The 23691-nt window shown below is 32.5% G+C and overlaps 2 protein-coding genes across 2 annotated transcripts; one reads left to right on the top strand and one right to left on the bottom strand.

Moving 5' to 3' along the window:
* Positions 1-454: 454 nt before the first annotated feature.
* LOC130827689 (ARM REPEAT PROTEIN INTERACTING WITH ABF2-like) lies at positions 455-6524 on the top strand. Its single transcript, XM_057693494.1, has 18 exons — positions 455-885; positions 991-1145; positions 1270-1442; positions 1712-1907; positions 2024-2118; positions 2205-2280; positions 2421-2528; positions 2982-3110; positions 3207-3275; positions 3919-3978; positions 4092-4215; positions 4340-4479; positions 4682-4745; positions 4842-4921; positions 5080-5144; positions 5211-5328; positions 5435-5559; positions 6206-6524. The coding sequence occupies exons 1-18, from the start codon at positions 636-638 to the stop codon at positions 6309-6311; spliced, it is 2133 nt and encodes a 710-aa protein (XP_057549477.1). The 5' UTR covers positions 455-635; the 3' UTR covers positions 6312-6524.
* Positions 6525-7860: 1336 nt separating this feature from the next.
* Positions 7861-20032, bottom strand: LOC130827690 (uncharacterized). Its single transcript, XM_057693495.1, has 9 exons — positions 19729-20032; positions 19379-19447; positions 19257-19307; positions 17606-17685; positions 17175-17219; positions 16009-16103; positions 12009-12069; positions 10204-10616; positions 7861-8311 (listed from the first exon to the last, which is right to left on the bottom strand). Exons 1-9 carry the CDS (start codon positions 19949-19951, stop codon positions 8059-8061), a joined length of 1290 nt encoding a protein of 429 aa, XP_057549478.1. The 5' UTR covers positions 19952-20032; the 3' UTR covers positions 7861-8058.
* Between the last annotated feature and the right edge of the window lie 3659 nt (positions 20033-23691).

The following is a 23691-nucleotide window of genomic DNA, read 5'->3' as shown; positions in this document are numbered from 1 at the left end:
TCATCATAAACCTACTCATGATCCTACACATAATAAAATATAAATCCATTTATTTTTATATTGCGTTATTTTATTTTATATTTGTCCTATATATACATAGTAGACCTATTCAGATAGAAAATATTAGAGTATGAATATTCATATTAAAACATATCTACAATCTTATCCCATCGAATTTGACAAGCTTAAATTCGATCTAAAAATTTCAGACTCTATAAATACAAATCAAATTCTAAGCACACACAACATAATAATTAGATTTAAATCCAGATTTAAGTCTGATCGGACCCGACCATGATCATCCCTACCAACGTGATCATCAATTCTAACGCTTTTTCATTGTAATGTTTGAGTTGATGAATTGTATACATATAATCTTTTCATTTGCCCTAAAAAATAAAAAGGCGGGAGAACGAAAAGTTTTCAGAAAATTAATTCCCGCGTCAATTCATTTGGTCACCCGCTTTGAAACTCAAGTATATATAAAAACCGACAAAAACACGTTATTCTTATCTTAGCATCACGAAAATAAAATAAAAATTAAATAAAACCCTTTTACTTTCTCTCTCCTCTAAACTTCAATTTCTCTATCTACCTCCATTGCCTCCCTCCTTTTTCCTCACTGCTACTCCGCCATGGATTCAAGATCAAGCAGCGCTCGAAAAAGCTTGAAGCGAAAGTTTGAAGAAGATTTTAGCGAAAGCAAGGTCGATCTATGTTTATCTTCACAATTACCGTTACATAATCGAAGCAATCATCAAGATCTGTTGATGGAAGGGATTAATTCTCATATTAATCTTCTTAAACGTTGTTACTCGTGGTCGGAATCTGATCGATTTGATTCTAAACGCGCTACTCATTTCTTGTCCGGACTTGCCAAAAATGGTTGGTTTTACGTCTTGCTATTGTTAATTTGGAATTATAATTCAATTTCTGATGATTTGATATAATTGTTTTGGCAATTGACGATGAAATGATGGATTTGTGCAGAAGAATTGGTGAATTTGATTGTTGAGTGTGGTGCAGTACCTGCTTTAGTGATGCATCTTCAGTCGCCACCTTATAGTGAGGATAGCGTTTCTAGACCTCTTGAACATGAGGTTGAGAAAGGAAGTGCCTTAGCGCTTGGTCTTCTTGCTGTTAAGGTTAATTTTAATTTTTTATTTTTAATTTTAGGCATTTATATTAAATATTTACAGTAAGATTAAATTATGATTTATGTATAATTTAAGTTTAATTGCATGCTGATTGTTTCTTATATATTTACAGCCGGAACATCAGCAACTTATTGTTGATGCTGGTGCTTTGCCTCATCTTGTTGATCTTCTTAAAAGACATAGAAACGGGTGTAATGTCCGATCTCTTAATGGTGTTGTAAGAAGAGCAGCTGATGCAATAACCAATCTTGCTCATGAAAATAGCAACATCAAATCTTCTGTGAGGTTTGTAGTATTGTTCATTTGTTTCATGCACTTGCACTGCATTGTTTAAAGTTATCTCAACTCACAATTTTATATTCATGTTTAACATGTTCGGAATTGGATATTTTGTGAATTTCTAAGGGCTTAATCAAATTAAAGTGCAAATGTCTTGCTCAATATTCATGTTCAAGTATTAAGGGGTTGGCATGTATATTTGAGTTGACGTGAAGAGTCCTAGTAATTATAGAGGTTTAAAGACACATTTTGTGATATTTTAAAAATATTCTCAGGATTGAAGGCGGGATTCCACCACTTGTTGAACTTTTAGACTCAACTGATATCAAAGTTCAGAGAGCAGCAGCAGGTGCACTAAGAACTCTTGCTTTTAAGAACGACGAGAACAAAAACCAGATTGTTGAGTGCAATGCTCTGCCAACCCTAATTTTAATGCTCCGTTCTGAGGATCCTGCTATTCACTATGAAGCGGTTAGTGTTCCTTCATCGTTCATATTGTTGACGACAATAGGCATTGTAGCCTAGCGGTTGGTGTTATTATAATAGTTATTAGTTTCCCTCACACACTAGTGTGCTGAACTTGGCAGGTTGGTGTGATTGGGAATTTGGTCCACTCATCTCCTAATATAAAGAAAGACGTTCTCCTTGCTGGTGCCCTGCAACCTGTCATTAGTTTGTTAAGGTAAATGGATGGATTTTTTTTTTTGTCCAAATGTGTTATTTTCTGAACTCCATGTAAATCTGCTTAATTATGTCTTGTTAATTCAGTTCATGTTGTTCTGAGAGTCAAAGAGAGGCAGCTTTACTCCTTGGACAGTTTGCTTCAGCTGATTCAGATTGCAAGGTTATTGGAAGTCTTATTTATTATTGGGAATGTTACTTGTTAATGCTTTCAATCAAATTACTTCTTTTGTTTCTTAATTCTACTTGTAGCTTTTCAAAGCAAGATTTTCATGTTTAGCCACTAATAAACTTTTTATGCAGGTACACATTGTCCAGAGAGGTGCTGTCCCACCTTTGATTGAGATGCTTCAGTTGCCAGATGCACAACTTAGAGAAATGTCAGCTTTTGCACTTGGAAGGTTGGCTCAGGTGTGCATCTCCTGATTTCTTCGTGTATTTTGCTTTGTATAGTGCTCTTTGTGCCCGATGCTTGCAGGTCTACTGCTTATACTGGTACTTCATACTTGAACTTATAGATACTTATGGCGCGTTTGGTTGTTAGGACTAAACGATGTTAATGAGAATGATTTGTAGTTTAATTTTTATGAAATGTACCATGTTATTTCCACAATAATGAACCTTTATTTATAAAATTTTGTATTCACTATTTTCTATTACCACATAATACCACCTTATCAAATGTTAAATGCATTGAAATAAATTTTGTGAAGAAACTGAAATGACTGAAGAAAAACAAGCACGACCATTGAACTTAAGAGATTTTTCTACCCATATCACCATTTTATACCGATTACCAAACGTTTTGTTGCGTTCAAGGATTTCTATTTGTAGGCCTAACAAAATTTGTTGTTTGTTTTGAAGGACTCACATAATCAAGCTGGAATTGTTCAATGTGGTGGTATTGTGCCATTGCTAAAACTTCTTGATTCAAGAAATGGTCCTCTACAACATAATGCTGCATTTGCTTTATATGGTCTTGCAGACAATGAGGTAATTTTGGAAACTTGAAGATTTCCTGATTTTTTGCTGGCTTGTTTCATTTTGATATATTTCTTTTCAATTAAGCCGATGAGGTCTTTGTGTTAGGATAATGTTGCAGATCTTATTAAACTTGGTGGTGTCCAGAAACTTCAAGAAGGGGATTTTGTAGTTCAGGTATGATCACCTGATGTGTATTGAAATTTTGGTCCTCTTGTTTCGGGTAGCCGATTTTTTTTCTTTTCTTTGAGTGTAACATTTTTCAATTCCTAGAAGGACTTTAGTTGCATCCTTATTTAGTGGTGCATTATGCATATTATGACTAAGAAGCTTGCAAACCTGCTACAGCTACAAAATGACAAGCTATTTAACCAAGAATAAGTTTTACTTGGTACAGGACTGTTAGGGGGTTTCTAGCCTGTGGGGAAGAGGAGTGATAGGCTGTAGTGTTTTGGGGAATGGACTTGCTTGGGTCCTAAATCCATCTACGTAAAAAGCCAATTACAACATTCTTTGTATTTCTGTAAGAGTGTGATGTCAGTAGTCATATATTGAAACAGACAAATTTTTTGACTTGGATATTTACAAATTTGCAAATGTGCGCATATTTTGGTTATGAGCACTGGGGAACAATTGTAGTGGGGGAAGATGAGGTGAGGGTGTAATATATTGTCACTTTCCAGTTTTATGCTGTCCATAATTTTCATATAAGCCCTGTTAAGGACATTATTGCTGGTTTATGTTTTTATCTGCAGAAACTGATGTGCATTTTCTTTACACTTGTTAATGCTTACACTAGATTAGTTTGTTCATTCTGCAGCCAACTAAGGATTGTGTGGCAAAGACCCTGAAGAGGTTGGAGGAAAAGATTCACGGACGAGTAAGTCTACCATGTTATCAACTGACCTTATTCAATCGTTTAATCTCAAGCAATCTTTTGGATATTATTCTGGTCTCATGGTGCATACTTTTTTACCACGATTTTTGTAACAGGTATTGACCTATCTGTTGTATCTGATGCGGGTAGCTGATAAAAGTGTTCAAATACGGGTTGCATTAGCTCTTGCTCACCTTTGCTCTCCTGAGCATCAAAGGAAGATCTTCATCGACAATAATGGTACGGTTTTTTCTCAATGACCATTTATGGGATGACGTTTCTATTTATCAGGTCTTTTTGTCTTCATTGAAACCTTGTTTTCCCTCATTCGTTATTAATTTTTGGAAAACTGCTTTTTCTTTAGGTTTGGAGCTGCTCTTAGAACTTCTTGAAAGTACAGTAATTAAGCAGCAGCGAGATGGTTCAATGGCTTTGTACACGATGGCTAGCAAAGCCACTATAGTCTCACCAGTTGATGCAGCTCCTCCCTCACCAACTCCACAGGTGTGCCTCTTGGCTTGTATTTCATGCATGTAAAAGTTAAAATGCTGGATCACACATTTGTAGACTAGAGCTTTCTTAGATTGTTTCTTTGCAATATGTATAAAGTTCATTCTGTGACATATTTTGCTTCACTGGAAAAATATATCCATTTTATTTTCTAATTAATGTTCATTAGTAAGTATTTGGTATTTTACTTGTGCAGGTGTATTTGGGAGAGCAATATGTAAATAATTCGACTTTGTCTGATGTTACCTTCCTTGTAGAAGGTTGTTATCTTTTAATTATTTACAGAAGCTTCTTCTTAGATGATTCCAACTTTAAAATTTTTAACTTGTAGATGGTACACCTTTGTTTGCTTTCAGGTCGGAGATTTTATGCTCACCGTATATGCCTTCTTGCATCTTCTGATACATTTCGTGCAATGTTTGATGGTGGTTATAGGGTAAGCCTAAGCACACTTTAGATTTAACAAATCTTTGTAGTTACTTGATTGTAGTTTAAACATGATCATGGTAGGTGTTTTGACAAACTAGTATTTTAGTGTAAGTCAATGCATGCTGTATATATTAATCTTAAATTCTTGCAATAAAATGATTTCAGGAAAAGGATGCTAAGGATATAGAGATTCCAAATATTCGATGGAACGTCTTTGAGTTGATGATGAGGTATGGTTTTTAAATATTGTAACTCTGTCCTGAGAAGGTCAATAACCAGTCTTAGTGGTTTTGCAGATATATATATACAGGTTCTGTAAAAGTCGATCAGGATATTGCACAAGATTTGCTTAGAGCTGCTGACCAGTACCTACTAGATGGTCTTAAACGACTTTGCGAGTATGCCATTGCCCAGGTATGCTTGGTGTAGAGTTTGCGAGTGTTGTCTTTCCAAATGTTTAATTTCTAGTTTCAAGCTACTTAATAAGATTTTTGTTAAAACTATAATGTTCAACTTTCAGGATATTTCCGTGGAGAACGTTGCACTGATGTATGAGTTGTCGGAGGCATTCAATGCTATGTCATTACGCAACTCTTGTATCTTGTTTATCTTGGAGCAGTTTGATGGATTAATTTCTAAGTCCTGGTAAGTTTCATTATTACAGAATAGAATTTATGTCTCCACAATTATCTTTTGCTTCTATTGAACATTTTATGCTGCAATACGTCAACTTTTCTTAGGATATTTATGCATATTTTTTCAACTTTTTAATTGTCATTTGTAATATTTATAATTTAATAGAAGTATTATTTCAAAAAATTTATTACAACATCCAAAAATATCTTGCACAATAAAAATTGTAACATAAAGAGTACTAGTTGAAAAAATGAGGTCAAGGTTGGAGCATGAATTTGATAAATACGTCAAAATTTTAAATTTTCTTGGGGCAAAACACCGTCATTCTTGAGTTTTTCAAAGTCTTGCGTAAAATAGTGGATGAAAGGTTTCATATGTAAATTGGAAAATTTGCATGTTATTTGAAAATAATATGAATATTGGGCATTTTTCTTTCGGGCTTTGGTTTTTTGCACTTCTGGCTATCCCTCAGAATTGGGAATCTTAATATTAAATTACGTAGTATATATTTATTGGTTAAAGAAAAGATACAAAGTTTGAAAATATCATGATCTTTGAAATGGCACATTGCCTTCTCAAAAACTTTTCAAATTTTTTCTTGGCCCCCTGAAAGTCAATTGTCTGATTTTTGTTTGATGGTTCATTTGTTTTACAGGTATACTCGCCTAATTCAACGAGTTTTACCGGAGATTCGTAACTTTTTTGACAGAGTTCTTACCAAGCCTAATTTCGTTGAGGTGACTGAATCACAGATGATCTAGTTATCATTGCAATCTTTTAACTAACCATTTGGGAACTCGTTTGCTTGCACAAATGTCAAATAGGTTCATATTCAAAGTTGGAGGGGATGAAGTAGCCTTCTATTTTTTTGTATCTGGCATTATTGGCCCTGTAATATGATAGAAATAGAATAGACTAGAGAGATGTAAAGCCAATACATGCATTCTAATTTTTAGAGAAATTCTTCATGGTGATTTCTTCTTCTTGCCTTTTAGATTTTAAACCCCTTAAAAAGGTTATCATTGTTGGTGATCTTATGTTTTTGTAAATATACCAAATATAATATTAATGTATAAGTATTTTTCTGAGTATAATGAATTTATAAACATTAAGCCAAAAAAGAGTTAACTATGTATAACAAGGCTAACAAGCTGACAATGTTATATAAAAGGTGGGTAAAATTTCGAAGGTTCACATTTCTTTTACCTGGGCAATGAGTATGAATTGAGTAGTGGATGGATATGAGAATAAATTGGGTAAAAAATTGAACGCCATGATGATGCTCATCAAAGCTTGTGACTATTTTTTTTTCAATGGATGAACTATACATTCTTTTAGGATCCCCTTAAGATGTGTAGTTGGTCCCTATTGATGCTTGTAATTAATCATTGTTTGCTATATATTTATATTATCCACATGATTCAATCTTTCTCTTCATTTTTTTCTAAATTTACACATTTGATTTAATAAACACCCTATTTGCAAATAAAAGTAAGGAAATAAAATAGTAATCTACACACCGCAAGTCTTGTGTAACTCCCGTTGATTCCATATTAGGCGTGACATCGACAACTGGGACAATTCTTTAAACAAATATTGCCTTTACAAACCATGTAATGACATTAGGATTAGATCTATATAGTAATATGGAAGACAATCCTAATTTTTGAGATTTAGTTTTTGACATTTTTGTTGTTGGAAAGGTAACAGGGTAGTGCAAAAATATGAATTTGGTCATGTTCGTGGTACGAAGGTCAATGCGGCTTATGTTTTGGTCATATTAAACTTAAAAACCTTTATAATAAGGCGGGAATTGTTGATGCTGCCTGTTTTTGCACTATGGGTAAGAGGGCATGACCGCGTGCTGTATATAACTCTCAACAATTCTATATTACCACTGTAGCTCTTCTCTAACTTCAGATTCATGGGCTACAGTAGCATTTGCAGTGTTTTATCAAGCCCATTCTGAGTTCGACTCTGAAATGATTCTCTGTTTTTGCAGCCCTTACACAGTTCAACATGGAAATAAGCAGTTCAAACTATGTTTTCGACTACACATTATGGTGTGACCTGATACACAAATCAACGATCACATTTTGGCGCGTGTTAGCTCGAAGCCTCCTCCTGCGAACCAAACACATGCCGAAGATAGATGCCCATTTACAGTCATAGCATTTTCCCATCTAGAAACAATAGAAGGGAAGCAAAATAATTACCGAAAATTGACAGAATCAAAATTGATAAATAGACGGATACCTTCTATAGCTCGAGGTACTTTTACATCGGGAAGACATCTGAGCAGCAAAACAATTAGTGGAAACGGGGACTGAAACAAGCATATTCATTTAATGTGATTACAATCAGATAGAATCGACAAGCTCACAGACAAACATTCCATATATTTGGCAATCGGATGCTCATGCTGGATGACTGACTGTACATAATTACACTGTTACATCTACTCCTACAACACAATTTTCTAAGGATACAATTGGAATGATCAAGTCATCATCTAGCGACCGGAGTCTTGGTTGCGCATTCATCATTCCTTGACCAACTCCCTTTCACCCAACATGTCTTGATCGGCCGATCAATTTGACATCCTTTGGATTCTTTTTCCAAAAGCAAACAATATTTCCTAAATGTTTCTACATTTATTTGAAGTCTAAAATCAACGCTAAACAGTAATTTCATCTCCAATTTGTTCATTTCAGAAGTGCTTATACCTCCAACTTTGGCGTAATATGCGTTGTTAAAGAATCTGCAACACCAAACAAACTTTCATCACCATAGAACTAGTTTTTTTTCTTGTCATACCTAATCACTGAAGCTAAATTACAGTCATCAAAACCGATTTTAGTATATTAAAATCATTTCTCACATAACATGTTATTAAGTTGAAGACAACAAGACTACAGCTATCATGATAACATATTTAAATCAATAAGGAAATGAAATCATGTTATCAATGCGTAATGATGGTTTCAGCATATGCAAATCAATTGTAGAAAATTCAGTTTGTAAATAATGAACTCAAGTCAACAACATTAGATACAGAAGAATATGAACGTGGTTTGATCCATAATCCTATGAGAATTTGAAGTGTCTGGCTGTTCGCTTTTAGGGAGGTTGTGACGTTCCATGAAATCCTTAAAGACTTTTTTTTATATAGAGACCATATGTTCTTGAGTTACTTTCCAACCAACTTGAGAAAGTTGATGGGTACTTATCTCTTGTTTTGTACCACAAGGCCAATGCTCCATACCCATGTTACCAAGCACTAAAGAAATTGGGATCTCAAACCTTCTTATTGTGAGTTCGCATACAACCATTCTCATAGTGTTGCAACCTCATTGAATCTTTTTAAGGTGGTGTATGAATTCATTCCATGTGTCAATTGATCACCTACCAAAGAAGAGCCGAGTTTTGAAGCAAAAATAAAGTTCCACAACGAAGACACTGCATGCTGATGTCAAGATGCGATTTGAGAAATTCTATGCAAGGTATGCTGCTAGAGCTAACAAGAAGAGTTATGAAGTTGCTGAACTTGTTTTGATACACCTTAGAAAGGAGAGGTTCTTATATAAGAGGAATAACTCACTTATGCCTAGGGATGGGGTCCTTTCCAGACTATGGAGAAGAGGAGAAACAATGGTTACAAGTTGAAGCTTTTGGATGATTATGGTGTTCATGTTACTTTAATGTGGGAGATCTCTCTCCATTCTATGAGGATGAAATAAATGGTGATGGCTCAAAATTAAGGACAATTTCTTTCAAGATAGGGGGAGATTTGTTTCAGAAGCCTTTTTTTCTTTCTGAAGATTATAGCTGTGCGGACCCTCTAAACACACCATAAGATTATTCTAGTAGAATTAGTTATCACCTTAGGCTAAATTGGTGTCAAACTATCTACTGATAATTTTCTCCAATGCAAATCCACAATCTAGAGCAGTTGGTGGTAGACATTGTTACCTACCAATACCATAGCTCAATTAACAGATTTGCACTTTGTAACATGTATGCTACATGACCACCAATCAGAGAACTCTGTCCATACTTTTTTCTCAATAAGACTTTGCCGAAAATGTTTTGCTAGATATTCGTCGTGAATGACTTCCAAGTCCTACCTTTGTCTTGTTTTTAATGTGATATGGTTCAGTTTCTTATCAGTAAGGTTAGAGCAGCAGGTTATGGGTTTCTCAACTTTTACGAGCTGTTATGGCAACCAATATTAATGTGACAAGGGAATCCAGCATTAGAACCATTATTTAATAACTATTTCTTCCACCAAAAAATGTACGTCATTTATGTAAAAAATCCACAAAAGAAATTATATTCTTAGTGAGAAGCTAAGATAATCTACTTATCTTTTATATGCAAGTCCCAATATTTGGATAGAGGAAACATATATTGAATTAACTACTTGAGACCACAACATAACTGCCTTTGACTTCATAACCCCCTCCCCCGCTCATTCCCCCGCAAAAAATTGCAGTGCACATTACCCAGGATGGAGTTCAAAACGATCAGAATTCAATTTGGCGCATGGAACTCTGTGATTACATTTATCCAAATCATGCTAAAAAAAATATAGGTTTGACAGACAAGTTTTACAGGGACAAGAAATTCATGAGTTTAGAGAGCAATACTTACGAATCGTCCACAAATTTTGCAGCCACCATAACACTAGAAGCTAGGAGCCGGTGGACATTTAGGGAAGTCAAAAAAGTCTTCGTCTGTTGGAGGTATCTATCCACGTAAATGTATGCCGCAATAAAACAGGATGGGCTACACCCTGCATACTTGTATATTCGGTCAACATATTGTTGTATGCTAACAGGTGGAGCTCTAGAACCATGAAATACAGTGAGAACATCTTCAATTTGGGTTGTCTCCAACAAAAAATCATTCTTTTGAACAATATGCTCTAGAAGAGAAGATAAAAGTGACAAGAACCTTGGTGTTCTCGTTGCTCCTTTTTCTTGCTCTTTCAAACCCAATTTGAGGTAAATATCAGTTCCGGCATAATCAGTGTGAAGAGCAAGTGCTTCCATCTTGAGACATGGCTGCATTGATTAATAGAAGTGCTATGTAACAGCCAGTACAAGAAACCAAAGTCATAATTATAGAGAATAAAAACAAGGTCAAGTCTTAAACTAAAAATGAGATTCATAGTATTATTATTGTGATGTACTCCCTCTTAACCTTTAAGTTTGAGGGAAAAGGACGGAGTTGTAATATTAATTTGTACTTGAAGAATATGACAAAAAAAGTGGGTGGAAGAGATATATGGATCACATGGAAAAAGAGAAGTTTGTAGATGAGATTGAAGGAGAGAATGTGGACCATATCTAAAGAAGGAAACGCGACAAAATTAAAGGGACATATATATAAATAGAAGTGTGTCAAATTCAAAAGGACGGAAGGTGCACAACTTCAGCCGTTGATGCTCATTATCAGCATTCAAGAAGTGACACATGATGATTTGCTAATTTTCTCGCAAACTGCGAATTTGGAAAAGCAAATTACAGTAGGTTTTGAACTATTTTTGGGCCATTTTGAGAAAATTAGTTGTCACATGGTACATATATGCAAATCTAGTTAATTCACAGCAATGTACGATTTACAAACAAAGAATCGAGACTTTTAGCAGAAAAAATACTCGTATTTCAGAGGTTTCGAATTGATTAATATCCAAACTAATCTCTATTTCAGATAAAAACTACTCCTATTATGCTTAAGTGAAAACCAGCAGACCCAAAAAGTGAATAAAACTTCTACAATTTGTTGAATTTAAGAACCAACAAGTCAACTGTAAACAATTATCACCCACAACAGTAAGGTTTCTTAGATGGACACCCAAAACCTGGCCTCGTTAGAAGCCACTAATGAGTAATGACATTAGGGTAATAAAATATTATTAGTTGCTAAACATAACTGGAATTAAGAAACACCGACTAAAACCCTCAGCCTAAAAATAATAATGCCCTAATATTTGTAGTGACATAAGCTCTTAAAAATACTTTCTCTCACTAACATTTTCTGACCTAACTTTGAAATCAACACCAGAAAGATCTAACAATATTGGGGATAAATGTCGGTGGAAACCAAAATTCAACCCAAATCCTGTAAATCTGTAATGTAAGAACTAAGAAGGGATGAATTCACACTATCTAATAGTAGTGAGCTAGTAAGAATATAAATATCAATATGTAATACCTAAAAAAGAAAAAGAAAAAAAAAGCTTAAAAATACAATAAAACCATGTAAGCATGCAATCTCAAATCTCAACTGATGATTCTCAACAACCAAACCAACCATTGCTGATCTTACAAAATTGAAAGCTAAATACAAAGCTAAAGAAACTGATATTGCAAGCATTGGAAGTATGACACGGAATCAATCAATTCCATAAAAGTAGTACAAAACAAAACAACCTTAAACATAAATAAACTTACAGATTCAGAACAAGTAAGAGTCCGACAAAGGAAATCTTGTTCCGGCATTGAGCTAAAAATCCTTGCGAACAAAATTGAACAAAAAACAAGTTAAAGGAATTGAATTAGAATGTTAACATCATTTAGGTATTTCCAAATTTGTAAAAATTGAAGAACAAAAAAGGAATAGATTGGTTTGTAGATTGTAGATCGTCTCTCTTGCTGGTAGATGTAAGAGCTGGGTACAGACTACTGTACAGAACAGACACTCTACCAGAAAGAGAGAGAAAGTGGAAGAACAAGAGAGAGAAAGAGAATGGGGAATGAGTATGGGTCTGGCATCCAATAATTGAGATTTATTTTATTACAACTATTTCTCTGTAAATGTGCATCATCTTCTATGCTTTGCTTTATTTTTTCTTTCTTTTTCTTTTTCTTTTTCTTTTGATTACAAAGTAGATTGTAAATGTGCATCATCTTCTATCCAATAATATTTGTGCTATTAATGCAAGCATTAAGTCTCTCCCATTATCCTTTTCTTTTACTTGTTTAAAATAAATAAATTTTTAATTTTATTTTTTTACTATTTTTCTAGCATGTAGAATATAATTTTTGTCGTGTTTGATATAAAACCCGACTCTCTCTCAATGTATTTTTCTTTTTCTTTTGATCACAGAGTAGATTGTGAATGGTTAATGAGGATAGAACTTAAATTTAACATTTAAGATATAATATTTGTCAAGCTTTTTCTTTTTCTTTTTCCTTTTCTTGTTTAAAATATTATATTTTTAATTTTGTTTTTTTTTTAACTATTTTAGTGAAATATAATATTTGTTGCAACTGATGCAAAACCCAACTTTGGCCATAGTCTTTTTCTTTTACTTATTTAAAATATAATATTCTTAATCCAACCTTCCTTTTTCTAAACTTCTTATGGCTGCATATTGTGCGGATGTAATGTGTAGGGTTGTAGGAAGTTGGAGATTTTGGAAGGATATATAAATGTAATGCAAGACAATTACATATTTAATTTGTGTTTAAGCCATGTCATTTTGGATTGTGTCAATATCTTATCATGTCGGCCGTTCTAAACTGTAAAATACTTATAAGACATATTATGAGCTACAACATAAATTTCTTTATTTTTATATTTTTCTTTTAAATTGGTTATAAAATTCCGAGCTTGATATGTCGTGTTGATGGTCATACATTTGGGCCATGTGTCGTGCAAATTTCACAAAATGGGGTTAGTACTGTGTGATCAATGATATGTTTTATAGTTTCTAACTTTTCAAATGATAATGAACGAGAATGAATTTTATTTAAATTTTTATATTAGAGCATAATAAGCATTATCATAATTCATAAACCTTGTTAATTAGGTTCCTAGCTAAATTATATTATCAATAACTGAATAGACTATCACAAATTCTTGTGAGAAACGATCTTTTTGAGAGACCTCTCTAATTGGGCCAGCCCATTATATATTTTTTGAACTATTGTAAGTATGCATTAAGAATAATATAAGTAGACATTTAAGATATTAAAAGTAGACATTAAGTTACGGTAAGTAGTATCAAGGATAATGTAAGAAGGCATTAAGAATACGGTAAATAGACATTAATCTTATAATGGGTTGGGCTTGAAATCCGTCTCTTAAAAAGGTCTCTCAAGAAACTAGTTGATAGACTATACTCTTCTCATTTGGATCATCTAATAATACCAACAACCAAGCGACCATAAGTAAACACAAAAAGGGATGTAATAAGAATTAATAGCTTATTGCCTTATTCTACACTTAAAATAATGTACAATGTCAAACTAAAAACATACAACATAGTAAACATAATGATCAATCAGTTAAAATCTCCATCGTCTCTTTATGAAACTTTTTCATCTCTTGATGAAGATGACTTAAAACCCGAAATTTTGTGCAACCGTATAGTGAAGGTTCTTTTTTATTTCAGATTTAATTATTCCTGAAATCAATAAAAAAAGACAAGCATGGGATTGTTGAGCAATATGAAGAAAGATTGCAAAATTGAGATAATACATCAACCTTTTGATTGAAAATATGCATAAGTTAGCCATTATTTCGTGCACTGTAAACAATATGAATCAACTTTTCACAAAAAATGAACTTCTAAGTGAATTATGCACCACCTAAGACGACACACGTCTGAGTGCATAAGTAGTTAAGAACCACTGTGCTCACAAGTCAAAACTACCCGAAAGAAATTTCCTTACTCCAAGTCTCCAACTACAATGTTTTCGTTTCAAAACTTTCCATTTTTCCTTTCAATTCCCTCCACATCCTCATTTGTTATCCAAATTAAAAGGCCTCACCCTCCCATTTCTCTGTTACATCTTTTTCCTCCAATTCCTTTCATCCAAACAATGCATCAAGACATTCCAAATCTTTATAAAAATCCATTAAGGGAAACATCAATGGCATTTTACTTGGTTTGGATGTTCAACTTGACTAACTATTGAACAGTTGCTAGTCACGGAAGATTTTTGTACTAGTTTGTTTCAGCTAGGTATATTACCTGAGAATGAAAAAAGGGTACCATATGACAAAGAGTTAATTTGTAACGAATTTTCAACTTGCTGGGCCGCTCTACGTAATGTTATCTAACCTGTGATTTACACGCCAAGACATAATAAGCCGTTTTTATTCTTACCATATTAGTCATTATAATCTGTTATGTATTTACCAGGTTATTAATCGTGTTTTCACACCTAAATGTTAAAAAAAGTAACACGAAATTGGAGAATATAGTTATAAAATTGGTCTGAATCCTTGTCAATTCAAGGCGCAACAACAGCAAAAGTCATGAAGCGCATAAGTGCATTTTACACCTGCAAGATACGATTTATGTGACACCATGACCGTTGGCGTTATGGCAGTCATGATCTTATCTGTGAAATTTTTTTTCAATACATTTGACATAAGACTTTTGTGACATGGCTCTTGTTGGATTTTGATGAAGGACGGCAAGATGAAGCTTTAGATGTTACAAATGCATGCGACTTAAAGTAGCTAGAATGAAGAAACTGAAAGCTGTGAGGTATACTCTGTATATAAGAGTTTTGTTCATTCAGGACTTTAATATATCTGATGAAGTTCAGTTGAGTGTCCTTTAAGTCTATCAAATTAATATATTAGTTAATCTTAAATTAATTTAAATTTGTGAGTAAACACATTAAAAAGACTCTTTGAAATTAGGTAATTGAACCCTGAATCAAGTTGGACTAATTTATTAGGTACGCGAAACAACTCTAAAATAGTCTAAAATACTTCTCTTAAATTAAGCAACAACATCCCAAAGCCTAAACCTCAACAATATGAGGTAAGCTACCCGAAGCAAACAAATAAACATGAAAATCAGAAAGCAACGTTAATAAAGACTTTCTCTAATTGGACCGATCTTATAGAAGAACTAATCTACAACTAAGAAAACAAAGATTTTATTCTTAATATGAGTGAGGAGTGAAATCAAACAAAGTCTCTGATCCCCCCCCCCCCCCCCCCCCCCCCCCCCCCCCTTGAACATTCGGTAAGTGACGACCAATAATCAAATTCACACTCTAATAGTTCAGATTTTTTGGGTTTATGACAGGATCTATAATTAGAGTAACATCATTTTCCTAAATACTTATTATTATTATTGTTATTAATAATATAAGACCTGAGAATATGATATTGTTTTAGTTGGAGCAAGTACCACTTTTCCCCAGTAAGGTCCTAAGTTTGATTCTAGTTACCCCTCGGCCCTCCCATTCCTCTTGCCTACCCTGCACTAATAAAGATATAGAATACTAATACCCCATTATCATATGGACTTGCAAATAGTCACAATTTCAAAATTATTGATATATATGTGAAACATATCAATGACCAACAAAAGTCACAATAAGTTGCATAGTTGGACATTGATAAACTTAGAATACCATGACCTAAAAGGCTAAAACATTAATAATAACATATCATGAATGCAAAAGAAAACTTAACACTTACTTGTAGAGTGCAGATGATATATCCTTAATTTTCTTCACATCAGCACCAACCACTTCTGCAGCTTTCTTGCCATTCTTAAAAAAGTGGAGAGTAGGCTAACAAGAGCAAAAAAAAGTACACAAGTAAAAATTATGAAAAGCGTGCAACCAGAGAGATTCAACAATGAGATCATTGCACAAAGAAATTGCAGTTGAAAAAATCAACAATGATGTAAGCTGAAGTTTCAGAATAGACAAAGAAGGTGTGAATATGACAACTATAAAGTTTAATAAAATTCTCGCCATCCATTCCATTTAAATTCACATTTGCGATGTCGTAACTCATATCATGACATACGTAACATATATTAAATGGAGGCACTCGATAGCAAATTTGAAAGCTTTGAGATGCAATGTGGCATTAGACAGCAAAATAGGAAACATCAAGAAACCTTACCAAAATGCCCCATTAATGGGAAGCAAGTGTCAAGTTTGCAAATGATCGTGAGTATTGAGCCACCCAAACAAGATATCCACACAAAAGCATTAACATTCCATGCATCATTAAGACTTCCAATGTAAGATACCATAGGAATAGGTAAAGTTTCTAGATGATGAAGCGCCATTATGACAAAATCATCCTCGTCTCTTAAGCACCTTCAATGCTTTGTAATTCTCGTCTTCCAAATAACAAGTTCAGAGGCGAGGAAACAAGAAAAAGATAAATTTAAGCCTCAAACATATAGTCTGAAAGTAGTGGCATACTTCTATGAAATCAGAAGCTGAAACTTACTTTAAGTCAACAATGAAGATAAAGCTGTAACAGATCAGCCAAGATGGTAATCAAAACAACCTTTATTAATGAATACAAGAACGATACTATGGGACGTTCGAGTCTCCCAAACACTCCTAAGTGTTTCCACTTCTCTCTATAGATATTTCTTATACTTCAAACACATCCCATACTCGCCTCTATTTATAAGATATGGGAGGGGAAATACAAACAAGAAAATACAAGCTAATAAAAGGCTACTGACATAGCACCCTAAAAATACAACTCTAACAACTTTTATTCTTTTACATTATTTATGACCCTATGAGTATGCCATGTATGATAAAAGCCAACTAATTTCAAATACACCAGAAAGATAAAAGATTAAACAAAGAGCGAAAGACCAGGAACCTTACCACAGAAAATATATTTAACTTGTTTATAGTAGGTCCTGTTCCCACCTGGAAAAAATCGCATACCAATAATTACAAACTTGTCAGAAATTTAAGCTCAAATGAATTCTAACCACATGAGCTCCCACAAGAGAAGACCTAATTTGGAGGCAAAATGAAACAAAGATCAACTATATGTCTATTTGATAATCTCAATATAACTTCAATAGGAGGTAAACCTAGCTATGCTACTTAAAAGATGTATCAACTATCCTTGATTAGTTATATCTTCATATAGCCAACATACTTTCAATATCAATGCAATGTTTTCCAAGAGTCCTACTTATCAGAAATAAAAAAAAGTATTAAGAAATAATAAATTAGAGATTTAGAATAATAATTTTTGGCAGAACAATAGTGAATAGACACTAAATTTTAATAGGAAAGAATATCACCTCATCAATATCAATCTTGTAGAACTTAACATTAGGCAAACCTTCACTCAGTTTCTTCATATCTGGCCACAGAAATTGACCTACAAAAAAATGTTCGTCGGCTCAAATTCATTCTTTATACATTAAGATTTACAAATCCAATAAACACACATTACAAAACATATGTCACTTTTCCTTCTTGAGTATTCCAAGAAAAGACTTCTATTCTAAAGTACTTATGAATGTTTCAACTTTCAAGTACGTAGGGTCAATTTTGCTTAAAAGCAAATATATTGACCAAAGACGTAAATTAAGACCCACATGAAAATGTCAGCTACAATAATATGAGACCTATGTGTCCCACTAATCTTAAAGGAATTTTTCTAGCGGGCACTAGGCCGCTAATTAATATGTGTTAGAATGTGAAACTTTTAGAAAAATATCCTAGTTGATGGGGAAACCGAAATGAGTATGCAAAGATGGATGAATGGAAAGATATAAAAGATAGAATATCGAGTGAGAAGATACGAAAGAGACTTGAGTGAGACAAGAATGAAGAGAATCCTCTACATTGTGCAAAACTATTCTAGTTCACGTTTATATACAATAATCTACATGCCTCGCACATTGTACACGACTAGGTGCAATTTACAAACAACCTTTGATTTTGTAGAAAGATCAAGTATAAACTAATAAGAAATGACATTAACAACAAAATTTATATGAGTAGGAGATACTCTCTAATATAAGAGTTGATAGGTAAGATGAATTACATTATTGAACCATGATGGTAAACATAGCAAAGCCAAATTCAAAAGAGCTAAGAAAAATTTCCAATTTAGTAAAATATTGCTTAGTGCCCATAGAAAAATAATTTCTTGGTGTCATGAGCATGGAGCATGAGTAAATTCATATGAGGAGAAGCAAACTCACCTACAAGCCTATAATGCAACAATAAGAGAGACTTAAGTAGCACTTCTACAACCTAAAATTTGATAAAAAATAATCTAGATATAATGAAAATAAGTGCTTAACAATGACAGATTTGTGCAGTAAGTTAGTGTTGTGCAGTATCTTGCTCTCTATGTGTATCATAGTGCATCTTTTTAGTGCACAGTGCACAATACAAGTAACAAGCTACTATAAACTTTTTATTGAGATCACTTCAATTTAGTTCAGTTCATTTATCATATTTCAATGTTCATCTACTTCACTTCAGTTGAGTTCTCAGAATTCAATATTCATCGATGTCACATCAAGCTCTGCTAGTGAGTGCTTGAACCATCGATTTCACATCAAACTCCGTAAAACTCAGTCACATCTCATGGTAATGAACCAAAGACCTAGATATACAAGTTGACATAGTAGATAACTGGAAAGAATAGGAAAGGAGATTTTATGCGGACGAACAAAGGGATTCATTTATCATTCATGTAGACAATCCCAAATTCCCAATCTTTGTGATTAACACTTCGACATTGTTTTTGTATTTAATTTTCACATGCTACTTTTTAGTAATTCTAGAGAAAAGACCAGTTCTATCTTGGAATTTAATTTCCAAAATTATTAAGCTCACTCCAATTGTTCCAATTACCCAAATCTAAAACAGCTAAAATGAGATTCCCAAAAGAGTATAAACATCAAATTAGCAAATAGCAATGCTCAAACTTACAAGGACCACACCACACTGCAGTATAGTAGAAGATTGCTTGCGACAATTCATCTGGCAGGAGAAAAAAAATCAGAATTTATAGCAAATCAATAACCATGAATTAGACAACTAAAGGCAATCACCTTCCGCCTTCTGAAGAGAGGCATTCAATTGATCATCAGACTTGACCAAAACCACATTCGATGGTAACTCTGAATTCAACATACAAAATACAAATTACACAATAAGCTCAGAGGCGAATAGAAAATGCTCAAAAACTTTCTAAGCCTATTATTTTACATACTTCCCAAAGTTCGATGCCTAGAAAGTAAAAATAAGTAACTAAACTAAAAAAAATAAATTAATTTTTGGACTCCTTGATTTAGGATTCCTGAATAAGCTGAAACTCCATTCGCACATTTTTGAAGCACTAGTATCAATACAAAATCAAGCATAGGTTATAGATGAAGTTAGAGCAATACGTTGATCGTACCTGAGTCGGAGGAATAGCTTCTGGAAGCGAGGGAAGAAGAGGAAAAACAACAGGCAGCGGTGGGAATGGTGAAGGTAGACAGCGGCATGGGATGAGATAATTGAGAAATCGAAGGAGAAACTAGGGATGATAATGGCGGAATTCGAATAGAAACAGGACGAGATTGTTGAGGACGAAGTAGAGATCGTAGCATAGATGAACGTTGAACCCAGATTCTCGCCATGGCTCTCTCGTTGTGTTGCTCGAGTCTATCGTTTTCTAGTACTCTAGGTCCTTGCTAATGTTTGGCCAAGGGATGGCATATTTAATTGGGAAAACACATACTCACTCTTCTTTTCAAATACAATTTATAAATTTTAGTATTAAATTTTGACTATGATATTTTATTGCTCCATATAAAAAAAATTATGTAGGATCTTGATAAGTTCGTCTTAATATATATTTTTTAAATATTAATTTTTTAAAATTTTAAAAACTTATAATTACAATTTATTTCTATTTTAAGTTTGCATTGGAATCTGCGCAAAAAATAAATTGAAAGTTTAAATGAAAACAAAGGAAGTAATAATCATCGTTATCAAACCAATATAGTACTCAAAAATTGGGCTTGAGTGAGTGAATGTAACGGACAATTCTTATCTAAGTCAATAGACAATTCATATTTGTATCCCCTCAAAAAAAGGGATAATGAAATATGATCAAGTTTACCCCAAATACTAAGAGCCTTGCATAGAGATAAATAACGATGTCTTTGGTAAATTGAATTTATATTGAATTTTTTTGTTGACTTTTAATTTTATCTTTTTTATTATTAAATAGTTAAAAAAAAGTGTTTGTTAATGTTTTTATTCTTTAAGACATTTGAAAAGCTAAACTTTAAAGTCAACTTCAAATAACTACTAGACTTAGTTTTTTTATTGAATTTTGATTTTTTGATCAACTATATATCTAATAACTAACTGACCACTAAAAATATTTTAATCAAATGTTCTTATAACATTTAAACAATTGACTTGTCAAATAGTAAATCAATTAATATTTTCTGTTAGTCAAATTAACCAATATTTTCATCCAATAGCTATAATTAATAGGCATTTGTCTTATAGAACTGCAATGTCTAATTCTCTATAATGTAAAAGTGTACGTGTTTGGCTAATGGTTAGTTTTTTTGTTGATTTTTAATTTATTGGTTGATAAACAGTTAAAAAAATTTTGTTTTATAATGTATATAAACCAAAGCTAAAAAATTGTCATGGCTAGTTTATTATTTGGCTCTTACACTTTTGGTATATTTTTTAATATATAAACAACAACCAACAATTACTTTTACCAAATATTTCATTAACAATTGACTTATACACTTTTCTTAAAAATAAATACTCCCTCCTGTTCAGCTTATGTGTCCTATTTTTTTATGGTCAAGTCACCTTAATTGTCCCATTTCTATTTTTGATATGGGTTTTTGACTTTTATGCACTTAGTAGCTTTATCCTATTTTCAATTATACCCTCCATTACCCATACTAATTTTTCTCCCTTACATTAAAAACCCATAATATCACTCTCTTTCCTACTCTTAGGGTCCCACTTTTGACTCTCCTTAAAATTCGTAAAAAGTCAAATGAGACTTTTAAGGTGGATAGAAGAGAGTATAATAGTATGTACTATGAATTAGTTAAATAAGTCAATTAAAACAGTAATTAACCAATAATAAATTTTTAAAGTTTACTGCTTTTAGTAGCGGTCCTCACTATTAATCCAAAGAGTATACAACCACTAATGATAATAGAAAATTCACCTAAAATTCGGTTATCATATACAATAACATTACATTGAATTCTTAATACAAATATATTCTAGAAATTTAGAATATTTCAAATTTTATATTGGAAAAATCAAAACCAAAGCGTAAGTATAGAAGTCATTTATGTCGAATCGCCTAGACCTTCCATGATTGTATATGTAAATAGAAATAGGAGACAAGTTGTTAAAACATTACTCCCACCATCCTATTTGTGTTTAGTACAATTTTTTTAGTATGCCATGCTATATTTTTTTCTATGACTCACATTTTTAAATTTTTATTTATACAATTAATATATTTTCAAATTTTATCAGCACATTTTATATCATAGTATAAAATATTATTTTTTTTTCAATCTTGTCTTGAATTGCTTACAAATACCGAAGTAAAGTATTCCCTTTATCCCACAAATTTTACATGTCTTTGTTTTTTAGTTAGTTCCATCAATAATTTATATTATTTTTTAACATCTCGTCCTCGTATTTAATTTAATTTAATTTTTTATTTTGTCTACACATTTTCCAATTTAATTTTTCATTTTGTCTACACATTTTCCATACCTCCATATAAAACATAATTTTTTCCTTCCTTGTCTTAAGTTGCTTATAAATTATACTAATGAAAGTTACGAGAGTAAGGCAAGGCACTCTTTTTATCCCACTAATTTTATCTGTCTTTTCTTTTTATTACGTTCCATCAATTTTACTATACTTGTGGAAGAAGTTTTGCTTTAATTCATAGAAGTGTTATGTTTTCGCTAATTCTTAAATGAGACGATCTCACGATGAGACCTTCTCTATTGGGTTGGCCCAATTTACATTTTTTGTTTTAAAATGATTACTTATAATTTTATAGCTAGTCTCTTAAGAGACGTATCTAAGCCCAGCCCATTAAAGATTAATGTCTACTTACCGTATTCTTAGTGCTTACTTACATTACCCTTAATGCCTACTTTCATATCTTAAATGTCTACTTACATTACTCTAAATACCTAAATATTTGATGGGCCGGTCCAAGACCATCTCTCACAAGAATTTGTGATAATTTTAATATAATATGTTTTATAGTCTTAGAATGATTACTTATAACCTTAAAACGATTACTAATAATCTTAAAGTAATCAATTGAAGAAATAACTTATTAGATGAACCCGTCTCATAATGAAACGATCTTATACAAGACATTTTTTTTTTCCGTCTACATATTTAATTTATTTTTTAAACTTATCCATAGATTTTGCTGCATAAAAATATCACATTTCCCCGCTTTTGTTGGTTTGCAAACTTGATGGCAAGTAAGAAATAGTAACACAAATGTATTGTTCTCCAAAAAAATAAAACACGAATGTATTAAATGCAGTCCTGTCACATGTGGGGCGTGGCCATATGGGCATGATTTGGTGTATGGATAATCAAACCTCACGTTTAAAATATTGTTTTTTCAGCTTATTTTGTATTTTCAATTAATATAAATTTTTTCATCCAAATAATATAAAATAAATAATATAAAGAAAATTAATATTTTCTGTTGCAATAAATTTTTAAAATTGTCATTAATAATTGAGTTTAGTCTAAAATAGATAAACCTCCTAATATTTTACTTGCTCATCTGTCATCTCTACTTTAAGTGTATGAATTTAGATTTTTTTACTATTTACCAATTATTTTGATTTGTATTTATTTTAATTTATAAGTTAAAGCATAAATATGTAGATACTTATTTAATTTGTCTCAATATAGTTTTTATTAATATAAAATATTTTTAATTATTAATTATTCACGATTAGATATATTACAATTAAATATATTAATGATTGAATTAGTGCACCGACAAACGTGCAAAAACAAATGAAAAACATAAAGTGCATAGAAGAGTCAAAGAGATTATTTAGTTTTTTTTTGGAAAATTTGTAAATAATACTTTTAACTATTGCTCATTGACTCAAAATACCTTCAATTATTATTCAACTCTATAGACACCAAATATTGGGGTACGTAGCCTTGAACAATTTGCACATTAGTTTCAATTTATTGTTTGGGGTATTTACGGTCCGTTTGGTAGGTAGTAATAAACGGTGATAATGAGAATGAAAAATTAGTATATTTTAGTTGAAAAATATATTGGCTACCTTGATGGTCATGCTTGTCTAACTCCAATCAT

This window comes from Amaranthus tricolor, chromosome 11 (assembly GCF_026212465.1).
Source record: "Amaranthus tricolor cultivar Red isolate AtriRed21 chromosome 11, ASM2621246v1, whole genome shotgun sequence".
Classification (NCBI taxonomy): Eukaryota; Viridiplantae; Streptophyta; class Magnoliopsida; order Caryophyllales; family Amaranthaceae; genus Amaranthus; species Amaranthus tricolor.
This window is presented reverse-complemented; position numbering and strand designations above follow the sequence as displayed.